This window comes from Ovis aries, chromosome 14, assembly GCF_016772045.2.
Source record: "Ovis aries strain OAR_USU_Benz2616 breed Rambouillet chromosome 14, ARS-UI_Ramb_v3.0, whole genome shotgun sequence".
Lineage (NCBI taxonomy): Eukaryota > Metazoa > Chordata > Mammalia > Artiodactyla > Bovidae > Ovis > Ovis aries.
The window spans coordinates 62,645,475-62,659,324 of NC_056067.1; the positions used below are offsets into that span (position 1 = coordinate 62,645,475).

The 13,850-nt window shown below is 63.8% G+C and overlaps 1 protein-coding gene across 3 annotated transcripts; it reads right to left on the reverse strand.

Moving 5' to 3' along the window:
• Window positions 1–2,853: 2,853 nt before the first annotated feature.
• Window positions 2,854–13,684, reverse strand: EPN1 (epsin 1). 3 transcript variants are annotated; one of them, XM_027978758.3, is made up of 11 exons: window positions 13,441–13,684; window positions 10,690–10,998; window positions 7,559–7,808; window positions 6,761–6,885; window positions 6,346–6,420; window positions 5,840–5,923; window positions 4,883–5,186; window positions 4,585–4,695; window positions 4,414–4,500; window positions 3,515–3,772; window positions 2,854–3,439 (listed from the first exon to the last, which is right to left on the reverse strand). In XM_027978758.3, exons 2-11 carry the CDS (start codon window positions 10,915–10,917, stop codon window positions 3,231–3,233), a joined length of 1,731 nt encoding a protein of 576 aa, XP_027834559.1. In that variant the 5' UTR covers window positions 10,918–10,998; window positions 13,441–13,684; the 3' UTR covers window positions 2,854–3,230. The 3 variants fall into 3 exon arrangements, with proteins under 3 accessions (XP_027834559.1, XP_060254156.1, XP_027834560.1); XM_060398173.1 differs by lacking the exon at window positions 13,441–13,684 and adding an exon at window positions 11,226–13,378; XM_027978759.3 differs by lacking the exon at window positions 6,346–6,420.
• Between the last annotated feature and the right edge of the window lie 166 nt (window positions 13,685–13,850).

Below are 13,850 nucleotides of genomic sequence, written 5' to 3' on the forward strand. Positions count from 1 at the left end.
CACGATTGCTGTATTTAGTCATCTACCACTTACCCAATTTTATATTCGTTACTAAACATGCCTAACATCACACTTATGACTTTCACCATCCTCCAGTGTACAATGCAGTGGCAATCAACACACTCGCAACGCGGGCAGCCGCCACCACTGCCTAGATGCTTGGTATCATTAGGACGATCACTGGCTCCTCTCTCTACTCAGCCCAGACCGTCCTCCGTTCTGCCCTGTGGACTTGCCTGTTCAAGGCCCTTCACACACAGTCACGATGCTGTTCGTCCTGCTGCACGCGCCTCGCCCCCGAGCACAATGTTCTCAAGGTCATTCCACCTTGTGGCAGATACCGAGCTTCCACACTTTATGGCTGAAACCTAGTCCACTCTACACAAACACGTTTCGTCAAACTCCTCAGTCACTGATGGACACCTGTGCTGTCTTGTCTGTGAATCGTGAACATGGGTGCGCAGGTGTCTGTCGCGTCCCTGGTTTCAGCCGAGTTTCATGTGCACCTGGGAAACACGGCTGGTCCTGGCTGTGTGTGTGTAACCTTTGGAGCAACCGCCAAACACGTCCACAGCCACTGCTCGAATTCCTAGTCCCACCAGCAGTGCACAAGCGTCGTTTCTCCACATCTCCTCTAGTATTTGCCATTTCCCATTTCTTGACTGTATGCACCCTAGCAGCTGTGAGGTGCCATCTGTGGTTTCCATCAGCTCTTCCCCAAGAGCTAACGATGCCGAGCACCTTTTCAAGTATTTGCTGGCTGTTTGTATGTCTTTGAAGGAATGTCATCTTCCCAGTCCTTGCACATTTTTGTATGGGGTTGGTTTTGCTGTCCGTCTGGGGAGTATCTCATGCATTCTGAGCATTGAACCCTTCCCAGTATCAGATTGGCAAGTGTTGTCTAACGGTCTGCAGCGTCAGGTTGCTGCTCTCCGCGGGGGGCAGCTCCTTAGAGCCCCGCAAGTTGGTCTGCGGCTGCAGGCGGGGCTCTGTGTGGCATGCTACAGGTAAAGGGGGTCTGACTGGAGTTCCAACTACATCCATCCGTTTCTAGCACCTAGCTTAATTCACATTTTTAAACAACCATTTTTTCATCTTTATAATGACTGAACTTGTGTGTGCTCAGTCGTGTCCAACCCTCTGTGGCTCTCTGGACCGTAGCCCACCAGGCTCCTGTGTCCATGGGCTTCTCCAGACAAGAACACTGGAGTGGGTTGCCATTCCCTTCTCCAGAGGATCCTCCCCACCCAGGGATTAGACCCTGGGCCCCTGCATCACAGGCAGATTCTTTGCCTGAGCTACAGGGCCCTCTGTAGGGTCTCCCCACCATACAAACTAACACCAACCGTTCCTAGCCGGAGTGCTATCTCTAAAATTCCCCAGGGGAGGGGCTGTGGAGAAACTGGATCTCTGGGGGAGGCTGGACAAAGGTTGAGCAAGACAGGAGTGGGGCGGGCGGGGGGCGGGGACAGGGCATCCTCTCTACAGTTTCCTGAGCTGGCAAGCGTCCGTTAAAACTGTATTTTAAGGAACACATTAAGCAGTACTCACAGAAACTCTTTAAGTGATCAAACAGAAGTAAAATCAAGTGGAAGAAATAAAGAATTAGCCCAGGGAGCCTCTCTGGTGCAGCAGTGAAGAATCTGCCCGTGAATGCAGGCAACACAAGAACTGCAGGTTCGATCCCTGCGTCAGGAAGATACCCTGGAGGAAAGCATGGCAACCCACTGCAGTATCCTTGCCTGGATAAGAATCCCATGGACAGACAAGCCTGGTGGGCTACAGGCTGTGGGGTCGCAAAGGGTCAGACGTGACTGGACAACTGAGCAGAGGAGAATAAAGCCAGAAGACACCCTCAGTGGGGAACTTAAGACGGCAAAAGAAACAGTGAAAAGCCTCTGAATACCTACCTTCATCCTACCATCGGGGTTTGGGGGGCCAAGGGGCTCCGTGTGTGGGGTCCAGGGCCTGTATAGGGGGGTGGTTAGGGACCATATGGGATGCAGGGGCAGGCAGATGAGTATGGTAGATGCTGAGGATGTAGGGGCCTTGGGGACAGGAAGCGCGTCCTGCCAGTCTACACTCGCCGGAAACCCTCCCCGCTCCCTGCAGAACACCTCTGGCCAACCTCAACTGGCTGGACCAAGTTCCCTGGGTCTCCACCCTCTCTGGGAGAGTGGGGTGGCCCCTCTTCCATCCATCCTGGCACCGGGCGTGCAGAAATAGCTCCGGGTCGAGGACCCACCAGTCCCCCAGACGTCAGAGGGGGATCCAGTGAGGCAGCCCGGGCATCCATGCAGGCCACCCTGCACCCTGGAGGTCTGCCCTGCCCTCACCCGGAGCGGGGGCACCTCCTGGGAAAGGACGTGGGCCAGCTGATCTCAGGCCACCTGGCCCATGGGTCCCCCAAGGGCCCCGAGCCAGAGCCAGTTGAGAGAACAGCTGCAGGAGCTCCCCACGGTGGAACCTGGCCCCTTGAGTGTGGTGAGATCCCCATGAAGCCCGGTCACCCAGGCACTCTTTCTGGGGACCCCGGGGGCCTGCAAATCCCCCAGCCCAGGGCCCTGCACCCCAGGTGGTGGGTGTGCGCACCCCAAGTCCTCACCAACAACCCACAAGCCCAGCCCCACTCTCGACACCGTCCATGCCCCCACCTGTCGGCTCTCCAGACAGCCAGGGGGCCGCAGCCCCACCACCCACAGAGCCCCCTCCCACCCCCGACACAGAATCCCCCGGCACCTGGGGCCAGTGAAATCGAGGCTCCCTCTGCCCCTAAGAGGCAGACGGACTGCAAGCCCCAGGCCCGCGGGGGAAGGGGCCACAGGACCCATGAGTGGGACCAGGGGAGCTCCATGCCCATGAGAATTGCCATTTATTCCCGAAGTTGCCAAAATCATCACCGAGGATTCACCGAGGGGTGCGTGAGGGGAGGCGGCGGCTCAAACACTGATTGAGGGACAGTCAGGAGCTGGGGGAGGGGAACTGGCGGGGGCCCCCGCTGCCCCTCCCCCTTCTAATGCCGTAGGAAGGGTCCTCCTCCGGCCAGCACCCTCCCCAGCCGCGTCCAGTTTCTCTCAGGGAGGCGGGCGGGGGACACAGGAAGAGGCTGTAGTGTGAGTGGGCCCCAGGAGGGGGAAGGGCGCTGGGGGGGGCAGGGTCCCCCGATTCACATGCACTCACAACACTGGTCTCCCAGGAAGCAAAATGGGGGAGGCCCCTCCCACCCTGGATTATAGGAGGAAGGGGTTAGTGTTGGGGGCCGGGGGTCCCGGGGGCATCATGGGGGGCAGGCCAGGGCCCCCGCCGAGAGGAGAGATGTACGTGGGCGGCGCTCCCGCGACCGGGGGCACAGGGCTGATCCGCAGCTGGTTCAGGGTGAGCGTCGCGGGGGGCGCAGGCTGGAAGGGGTTGGTGATGGAAGGGCCAGTGGCCGGGGCTCCTGCAGGGAGGAGGGCGCAGCAGTCAGGGGTCTGCCGGAGCCCCCGCGCCCACCCGCCCCCGCAGCCACACTCACCACTTGGCAAGAAAGGGTTGGAAGCCTTGGCCCCGGGCGCCGCGGGGCCCGGCCGGCTCACCAGCGAGTCCAGGTCCACCAGCGCGGCGTTGGGGCCCAGAAAAGACTCGGGTGTCTTGCGCGTGGGCGGCGTGGGGGTCGGGGTGGCCGCGGGCGGGGGGCTCCCCACAGCCTCAGCCAGAGAGCCCCCGACCCCGCTCATGTCGAAGGCGCCAGGGCTGCGGGCGGGCACCTCTCCAGCGAGCAGCTCCAGCTCCCCTGAAGGGGCCGCAAAGGGGCTCAGGGGAGACCCCGAGATGCAGGGCCCAGCAGAGGGGCCCCCGAGCCCCGGCCGGCAGGGTCCAGGCACCAGGCTTCCACCTCAGGGGCATGGAGGGGGCAGGCCCAGCAGCGGGGACAACTTCCAGGAGGCTGGGACCGCTGGGGTGGGGGCAGGTGGAGCGAGTACCCTTCGTGGGGCCTGGTTTTGCTTTTTTAAAGATATCAGAACCCAGCTATGTTGGGAAAAAGGCACAGAAGCAGCTGCAGAGAGGCTGGAGGACAAGACCCCAGCCTGCTGCCTCCAAGCAGTGAGCGTTGCTTGGACGTGGACAGAGCACAAGGGACTCCCAGCAGTGGGGTGCACAGGCCAGGCCAGCGGCAGCATGCCCACCCTGCGTGGGAACCCCAGCAGGCAGGTGAGGACGGGGGCGCAGCCCGCAGAAGGGTCCTAGGGACACGGGACGCCCTGCCACGGTCACAGGCCCAGCAGCACCCGGGGAGCTGCAGAGGGGACGCCCCGCACCACCTTTGCAGTTTTTCCCTCCAAACCTGCCATCACGGCAAAGGACACGTGCTCGTCTCTGAACACCGGCGGGTGAGTGCCACGGGCGCCCAGCGCAGGCGGGGTGGGGGCTCACCTGTGCTGCTCCCAGAGGCCGGCAGGGCCGTGCGCAGGCGGTCGAAGTCAGAGAACTCGTCAGCCTCCGTGTCAAAACCCCCAGCCACTGTGCGGGGGTCAAGATGGCACTCAGCTTCCCCAGGAGACTGGGCCCCCCACGGGTCTGCCCCCTCCAGCCCCCCTCCAGTACCTGCAGTGCCATTGGTGCTGGGCTTGGCAGGGGACCCCCCCCAGGGGTCTGAGAAGGCCGGAGCTGGGGCCCAGGGGTCAGAGGCCAGGGGTCCGCTAACTGGGGCCCCACCTGGGGCAGGAAGGAGGCATGTGAAGTGCTGGCACTCCCCTCTACCCCTCTTAAGCCCGGCGTCCCTGCAGCCACGGGCCTGGCCCCTCCCACCTAGCCCCCACTGCCCAATCCCAGAGACCACCTCCAGCCCCACAGCTACCAGTCCCCACCCCCAGGGCTGCACACTGGGGGCAGGGATTCTCACCATCGGAGCCCCCCCACGGGTCGGGTGCTGGTCCTTCTCCAGCCGCAGGGGCCTGGGTTCCCCCCCAAGGGTCAGCTGGGGGCCCTGCAGGGGCAGCAGGCCTCCAGGGGTCCCCAGAGGCCGGGGTAGGGGCTGGACCCCCCCAAGGATCAGCAGCCTGAGGGACAGGAGGTCCCCCCCAAGGGTCCGAAGCAGGGGCAGCCGTGGGGAGGGCAGCAGCCATGGACACAGGGGCCCCCCAGGGATCAGTGGCAGGAGCAGCAGCCGGGGCCGTGAAGACGTCAGCAAGATCCATCAGGGATGACTGCAGTGAAAGAGAGAGGGAGGGGTGAGGCGGCCTCAGACCAAGAGGGCACCCCGGGGGGAGGGCAGGAAAGAAGCACCCGGGAGGAGGAAGGGACCCCAGACTTCGAGAGGGGACCTTGGGGATAGAGAGGGGATCCGGGGGTAGAGAGAAGTGCCCAGAACAGGAAGAGGGGTGGAGACGACCCCAGACCAGGCCCAAAGAGAAAGGACACCCAGAGAGCAGGTGGGGGGGGAGGGAGGCGGCCCACCAGGAGGCTGAGCTTCCTCGGACTGACCGCCGCCGCCGTCCGCTGCTCTGACAGGCTCTGCCCTGCCTACCGCCTCCCCGCCCCACACGGCCCTGACATCACTCTCTTCGCAGCCATCAGCAGGCCCCACACGGACACACCGGTCCCCACCAACCCAGACCGCCAACCAGCCCTGCAGGACTGAGGACCAAGGCCAAAGCCACCCCAGGCCCCCTTGCCCCGCGCCAGTTCATGGGCTCCGGGCAGCACAGCAGTGCATACACCGATGCCGGGCTGTCCCTGGGCTGAGCCAGGTCCCCCTGGATGCAGAGGGGCCCCTAGCCATGCCCCCCACTCCCAGGAGCACGGAGCTGTGTGCACACTGAGGTCACCTTTGGCCAAGGCTGGCCCGGGGCCACCTCACCTCCTCCTGGCCCGCGGTCTCCCTCTTGCTCTCCTCTATGGCCATCTGCAGCCGCAGGTCGTCCCCACGGCGGATCCGCTCCTCCTGATCCACCCGGAGCGGCAGGCGGGAGGGGTCAGACTCTGGGTGACTGGACTTTCACTGCGCCCCCTCCCCCAAATGCACAGCCCCAGAACCCCGCGCCCACCCAGACAAGGCGACTGAAAATTACAATGGGATGTGGACAAAGGTGAGATGTGAAGGCACATGGGGGCGGGGCGGGGTCGGAGTGAGGGTGCTGTACGGGGACAGCCGGGGGTAGGCGCGCCTGAGGCGGGGGTCTCCTCCCGTGGGGTGGGGGTGCTGGCGGCAGGGAGCAGCGCGCCCTCAGCCCCTAGCAGCTACACACGGGGCGGGGGGGAGGGCACGGTCTGACACAGGTCCCATAGAAGCTGGAGTGGGAGTGTGGGGGAGGGGACCTAGGGAGGGTCTTAGGGGAGCCTGGTGGTCGGGGAAGCCGCTCTGACCTTATCGTGCTCCTCGCGGCTCAAACTAAGGGCCAGCTGGAGCTGGGCGTCATCCTCGGGGCCGCAGGACGGGGGCTGGGGGAGAGAGAGCATGAGGGGGCAGGGCCGGGCAGGGAGAGTGAGAGGGGGCGGGGTCAGAGGGGGGCGGAGCCGGGGAAGGCTGTGGAGGGCGGAGCCAGGTGGTGGGCGGGGCCGGGGAGGCGGGGAGAGACCGTGACCACGCACACACACAAGGAGGGAGACAGAGGCAGGGCCCCGACCTGGTGAAGAACGGCAGACAAGCTGGGGTGGGGCCGATCCTCCAGAGAGGAGGGGGGCAGAGAGGGAGAGCTGGAGGAGCGGAGGCGAGGCGTGGAGATGGAAACAGAGCGGACTCAGACCCGCGGCCTGCGACCCCACCGAGCCGTGCCGGTACCTGGTCGGCCTCCTCCTTGCTCATGGCCAGCGCCAGCTGCAGCTGCAGCTCCTCCTCCCCGCTGCTCTGCGGCCAGGCCTGCTCCGCCTCGGGCGGGGGCCCGGAGCCCACGGCTGCGGAGGAAGCTGCAGGAACACAGCCGCTGAGACCCCGAGAAGATGGGACCCAACAGGGGGCCGAGTCTGAGACGCCCCCGTGCCCCAGTGGGATGCAGGCTCCGTGGCTGAGGAAGAGAGAAGTGGCCCCACCTGGGGGAACAACCCGGGCACGGAGGGACGGCCCTGAGGGCCTGGGCAGAAGTCAGCTGGTGAGGGCCAGGGCCCCGTGGACCTCTGAGCCAGAGGCCTAAGCTCCTGCTCTTGGTTGGGGGTGAATGGCCTCCTCCCCCCTCTCCAGGGCTGGAAAGCTCCCCATGGCTCCCACTGGGGAGCCAGGGATCTCGGTCTCCAGGGCTGGGCCCGGGGCTGGATGCTAGGAGGGGACAGCCTGCACAGCTGGCCCCTACCCAGCTCTAGGCACCAGGGGTGAGTGAGCAAAGGCTGGAGAGAAAACGAGGACGAAGACCAGAGGGAGCAGCAGCCTTCCCCTGCAGCCCCCGCCCCCAACACCACACCGCTCCACCCTGGCCGTGGTCAGCAGAGAAGCCCCTGCCCGCCTGCTGGCGCACTGCCGTGACCCCAGCCCGCGGAGACCCCCGCTCACCCGTGGCAGTTACTGCCGCGACCCCAGCCCGCGGTGACCCCCACTCACCCGTGGCAGTTACTGCCGCGACCCCAGCCCGCAGAGACCCCCGCTCACCCGTGGCAGTCTGCGCCAGCTTCTCCTTGGTTTTGAGCGCGTGGGCACGCTCCTCCCGCAGCCGGTCCTCGTCGCGCAACAGGGCCACCAGCTGCCTGGCCTTCTCGCGCACGTTCACGCCCTGGTCCTTGCCATCGCGGTCCACGTACTGGAAGTCCTTCAGGGTCTGCACGGCGTACATGTTCTCCTTGCACTGCTGTGACACGCGTTCCGAGCCCGTCTTGATGAGGTACTCCATCAGCGTCATGGCCTGTGGGGGCATTGTTTCGTCACCCAGGGCCCAGCAGCACCAGGAGAAGAGCCCCCCGGGCATCAGGAGCCCAGCCCCAAGAACAGTGTGCCAGCTCGCTCACAGAAGCATCGAAGCAGGCAAACCCAGAGCCCGGACTTGGGGGACAAAGATGCTCTGAACAAGGTGGGTGATGACGGCATGACACGCAGCCCCTGGGGAACAAGGACAAACTACGGGGCGCGCAACCTCTGTGTGTCTCAAGGCACAGCGGGGGGATAGGCAGGCCTGGCCCACAGCCCACGCAGATGTCCCTGAGCAGCACAGACCTGCTGTTTCAAAAAAACGAAGACAAAGGCCACGCTGCTGGACCTGGAAGGTCACACTCGGTGCCCAGTGCACACCAGGAGCCTAGCAAGTGTCATCTGAGGCAGGGACTCCACACCCGCCTGGCACTACTGGAGGATCACGGCCTCAGAGGGAGGGAGAAACAGCCTTTGGGATCTTCTCATTTTATGACATTGGGACACACTTCCTTCCCAACAAGTCAGATGGGAATACCCCGCAGCCCACAGCCCGGGCGAGGCCTCTGAGAGCGAGCAAGGGCTGGGCCCGTCCAGGCCCTGCGGGAGGCCCCGGGCACAGTCCTCAGGCACAGGGCACACGCAGTCTGCAGGTGACGCCTGGGCCTCCCAGACCCACTGCACCGCCCTGGGCTGCCACGTCAGCAGAGGGGCCACCTCGGGGCCATGCTGGAATTCAACCGGGTCACATCTCCACTGCCTTCCCGGGAGCCCAGCGAAGGTCTGGCACGGCTCCCGGAGGTGTGTCGATATGGTTACCAGGCTGCTGGAGGTTAGTCTTTAACTGACCCAGAGGTGTTTACACCTCACCCCGCATGGGGACCACAGGCTCCTGACCCCCCGGGGCTCCGCGGCTTCCTGGGGTCACACCCACACGTGACAGCAGTCCCCGAGGGAAAGAGGGATGCCAACACCATGCTCCAGAGGCCCGCACACCAGGCCAACCACTGCAGCCCCGTCCAGAAGCAGCCCTGGCACCAGCCTCAGAACGCTCATCGCAGGGCTCTGAGCACTTTGGAGCTGCAGTGTGCGAGCACAGGGACAAGCTAACCCCTAGGGGAGCAACACGTGTGAGCACCGTGCGGCCACCACACCTCACCCTCCGCACAGGAAGTGGGCATCGGTGACCGCAGCCCCGGGAGTCCCCATCGCCACCTCAGGTGCCGTGTCCCCGGGAGACGCGCTACCTGTCCCTGCCCCGGGCACAGAGAGGAGCCAGCAGGCTGCCTCAGGGGTCCCAGCCATGGGCACGTGCCAACAGGGCTCAGCAGGTTGCCCCGCCGGGGCCAGGATCCCATCCTGAGCGCAGCCCGGCACAGGCCACACACCAACAGCGCTTCCCTCACACCAGGCGCGGCCAGAGCCCCAGTTCGTGGGCTCTGCTGCAAACCTGCGCGCCTCTGCCGGGCACGGGGGCAGCCCTGGAGCAAGTGCCTCCACCGCCCTCACCTGCAGCCTGGTCACCTGGCCCCGTCCCGCCCCAACAAGTGACTCAGGCGATCAGTGACCCGAGTGGGGCGTGGCAGGGAGCCAGCAGGCCTGCAGCCTCCCCAGGCCTGGCGGCTGGTGCGGGCTCTGGGCCACGAGACCAGGGCCTCCCTGTCCTGCCCACCCCACACAGAGGAGACCCCTGACCGCCCAAGTTCACGGACAGGACTTCTCAGCGCTCCTGGGCCCAGGAGTCCACTCTCCAGAGGTAGGCCCCAGCCAAGCCCTGGCCACTCCTGGACCCGCCTTGGGGCCCCAGGCCCCAGAGAAGCAGTGAAACGGGAGAGGGCTGTGTGCAACCGAGTTCCCTTCCCCCAAAGCCTGGGGTCTGTCCGTCTCTTTGTGCACTGGATAGGGGCACACCTGCACAGCACGGGGTCGGGGCACGAGCATGGACCCAGAAATCCCGGTTCTGGAAAACGGCAAGCTTCCGTTGATCACTGGACAGTGATCCCCGCCTTGTGTGTAAGAGCAGATGGTGCAAGCCACTGAAAAGGCACCGTCAGGTAGCCAGTTATGTCCCATCATCAGCGCAAACTTAAACACTTGGGAATGTGGGGCTTTTTTATGTAACAAACCTTTGTGCTTTTAATGGGGAATGATCCCTAAATCCCAGACTTGTTTTCCTTTTTAAAAGCAGAGAATGGCTTATAGAAAAGCTCTCTCTCTCACGCAGCTCTGAGTTCTGGAAATCAGACGTGACTGTACGAGCACCACTGCAGCAAAGATACGGAGCCGTCCCACGGCTCCTTCTCTCCCTGGGGCTACTACCCACTGCCTGGAGCCCCATGCACAGAGGACCCCGGGGACGACAGGAGGTGCAGAGGGGGCTGGGCTTGCGGCACCCGAGAGTGGACGCAGAGCACCCACGTAGGCCTTGAGAGCGGACAAGCCTAGAACCTGCCCCTTCTTCAAAGTTCACAAGGCTTGGGGCTCTCCTGATGGCACAGGGGATAAGAATCCAGCTGCCAACGCAGGAGACACGTTCCATCCCTGGCCCAGGTGGCATGAGGTCCAAACCACAAGCCGCCAAGCAACTAAGCCCGCATGCCACAAGCAGGAGCCTAGTGTCCCAGAGCCTGTGCTCCGAGACAAAAGCAGCCGCTGCGGCAACCGCAGCCCAGCACTGCCGTAACAACGGCCCTGACTCCACAAGGAGAGAAAACCACAAGGGTGAACATTCTTAAACTCGTCACGTTTGCTGCCGTCACTGAAAAGACACAGAATTCCAGCTCCTCCCGGAAACCAGGAAAAGCGGGCCTGCCTCCGGCTGTCCCCCCAGTCAGCCGCCCCCCTTGCCCGGCAGGCCCCCCCCACACACACACACCAACCTTGTAGACGTGCCGCCAGTTCTTGCCGTGGTCGTTGAGCCGCTTCCAGATCATGCTCATGATCTCGGAGAAGGCGACCACGTTGTAGGTGAGGTCGGCGATCTCGGACATGAGCGAGCTGGACGGGCCCCAGGGGTCGTTGCTCGTGGCCTCCCGCACCTTGATCTCGGCCTCCGAGTAGTTGTGCACGATGTTCTTCACCTGGCGCCGCAGTGACGAGGTCGACATGGCGGCGGGCGGGGGCCCCGCGGCGAGCGGAGCCGGGCGGGGCGGGCAGGCGGCGCGGCAGCGACGGGCGGCTCACCGCATCTGGAGGGTGGAGGGAGGGCCTTCAGAACCAGGCGCGGGGCCTGCAGCCGCCTGGCCCTCGAGGTGCAGGACGGGGTTCCTGCCACAGCCGGCGAGGCACCGCCTGCGTCACCCCACTGGCTCTCAGTTCCTCAATCATGCCCAGCACCTTCCTGCTCCGGTGGCAGAGCCTGCAGGGGGCCACGGGCCCTTGGGGCACACCCCAGCCAACACTTCCTAACCCGCACCTCCAGAACCTCAGTTTTCTGCTCTGTAAGATGGGTCCTCGATCCAGAGTCTAGACACAGGAAGGGAAGCCAGGGGTTGGGATGCGTGCACTGTCCCCGCGGGTGGGTCCTGAGACAGCCACCCCGCTCCTCCTCCTGTCCTCCGCTGGGCTCCACAGGAACCTCCAGCCCAACCCACCCCCACACCAGGGCTTGTCCTCGTGATTTCCTAAGCGGGTCTGACTTGGGCTGAGGCCGCCCCCAGAGCCCGTGGGGGCAGCAACCACGTAACTCTGGACGGCCGAGGCTTTTCCCGGCAGAAGAGCTAGCCCGGAAGAGCCACTCAGTAAATGGAGCAGGAAGGACAGGAAGCGGGGGTTGGGGGAAGGGGGCAGTGGGCAGGAGAGACCTCCAGAGCAGGTGGGGGCAGAAACAAGGGCACACAGGGAGGAGGCTGAGAAAGGGAGATGGCCGGGAGGGGGTCCGCCGGGGGGAGATAAGGAAGAGTGCAGCCCCCTGGCTGGGCCCTGGCGGCGTGCCTGACACTCAGGGAGCACGGGACACACGTGATCTCATCTAATACCGACACCAGGTTCTAACAGGAGGAGACGGGCCACAGAGCTAAAGCGCCCAGCCAAGGTCACACTGGGCAGGCGGCACAGGCTCCAAAACAGGTCCTTTAACTTAACCTGTGCTGAGGGGAGGGCGACGGAGAAGAAACAGAAGAGGGGGACGGGGATCTGCGAAGCCCTCTGCAGCCTCACCCAGGGCCACGCCTGCGCCTCTGCTCCGCTGCACACTCGCTGACGCCTCACAGGGAGGAAGCCAGGCCCGGGCCTCCCCGGGGGCAGCCGGGTCCCAGAGTAGGCTCTGACCATCGCCCACAGCCTCTCCTGTGGAGGCCTCCTACCACCTGAGTCCCTGCCCCGAACGCAGGGGAGCCAGGCACTCAGGGACGGCTGTGAATGGCTGGAGAGATGGCCAGGGCTAGAGACAGGCCCAGCCAGACACACGAACACACGACGCTTGTGTGCGACACAGAGCAGGGGCCTTTGAGAGGAAGGGAGAGAAAGAGGAGAGAGGCACAGAGAAACCTGGGCAGAGACACAGCTACAGATAAAGAAACGAGACCAGAGCGAGGCAGGGAGGCAAAGAGAGAAGACAGAGGCCCAGAGACAAACAGAGGCTAAGCTGAGGCTGAGAAATCAGACAAGGAAACGGGAAAGAACAACGAAACCTGTGTCCAAATTCCGGCCTCCCTGGGATTCAGTTTGCTCAACTGTGAAATAAAGCAAAGGATTTCCAGCTGCCAGGTTTGTTGATTAAATACAATGGGAACATAAAGTACTCAACTCCCCGACCCCCAGATAATAAGAGCTCAATAACACCGGCTGATTTTCATCAGCAGAAACAGAAACATTTTCGAAAGAAGATGTGCTATCTTAACACAGTGTGTTTCTATTAAAGGACGTTAGAAGAAAAACACCACAGCAAAGCTAAGACTTCATGGGTACGGCTAAGAAGGAAAAGGTTTTTCACAATTGGCTGACCCAAACAAAATTACTAGACCAAATACAAAACAAATGATATGACAAAATTCTCCAACAGTTACTCAGATATCAAACGATATCAAACCTTAACCGTGTGGGAGAGAAAATCTACAAGTACTAATGGGAACCAGAGCTCCCAGCAGCTAAGGTTAGGCTAGAGGCGAGGGGCAGCATCACCTCCGTTATCAGGCACGGCTGCCCTACTATTTTAAAGACTAGGGAACTGTCTGGTCAGCTTATAAATATTACAGGCTGGCACAAAGTGGGCCTCTGACTGCAGAGTCGGGCTCTTCACCCCTCACTCATGAACCTGGGAGGACGACAGACCCGCCGAGAGGGACTCGGGGTTGGAGGAGACGAGCACCAGGACAACCATGACACGGGAGGACGGCGGGGAGAGAGGCACAGACCGGAGACACTGGCATTAGTTCTGACCCTCCGACGCCCACACGTGACAGAAAAGCGCAAGACCGGGAAAGACACACGGGGACGAGCGCTCTGTGGAAACGCCGAGACACACACGGACACGAGCACCGGCGAGGCCCGGGGGGCCCGCGGGAGGCAGACGCGGGAGAGCCGGAGAGCCGCGGGCGGTCCAGGCCGGGCGGGCGCAGACACACGAAGGCCGCGGAGCTGCCAGAGCGCGCCTGCCCGCCCCTCGCTCCCCGCCCCCCGCCCGCGCTCACCTCGGGCCGCTCACGCCGCGCTCCGGGGGCTCATGGCAGGCAGCCCCCTGCCCCCGCTCGGCCTCGGTGTCACGGGGAGCGTGCCGGGCCTCGGGCGGCGGACGCGGAGCCGCGCTCGGGCACACGCGCGGACGCACGGAGGGCCGCACGTCGACGGCCCCGCCGCCCCGCCGCCCGGGAGGGGCGCGGAGAGCCGGGCGGGGGAGGGGAGCCGCCGAGCGGACGGGAAGCAACCGAAGAAGGCGACGGACCGGAAGCGGAAGTGACCCCGCGACCCACCCGGCCGTCGTCTGCGCAATCGCCACTTCCTAGCCCCCGCCCTCTCACGTGTCGTCATTTCCGGCGCGCGGGACCCGTGGCCTTTTGCCTTATTTCCGCCCGCCGCCGCGAGCCGACAGAGGGTGGGTACG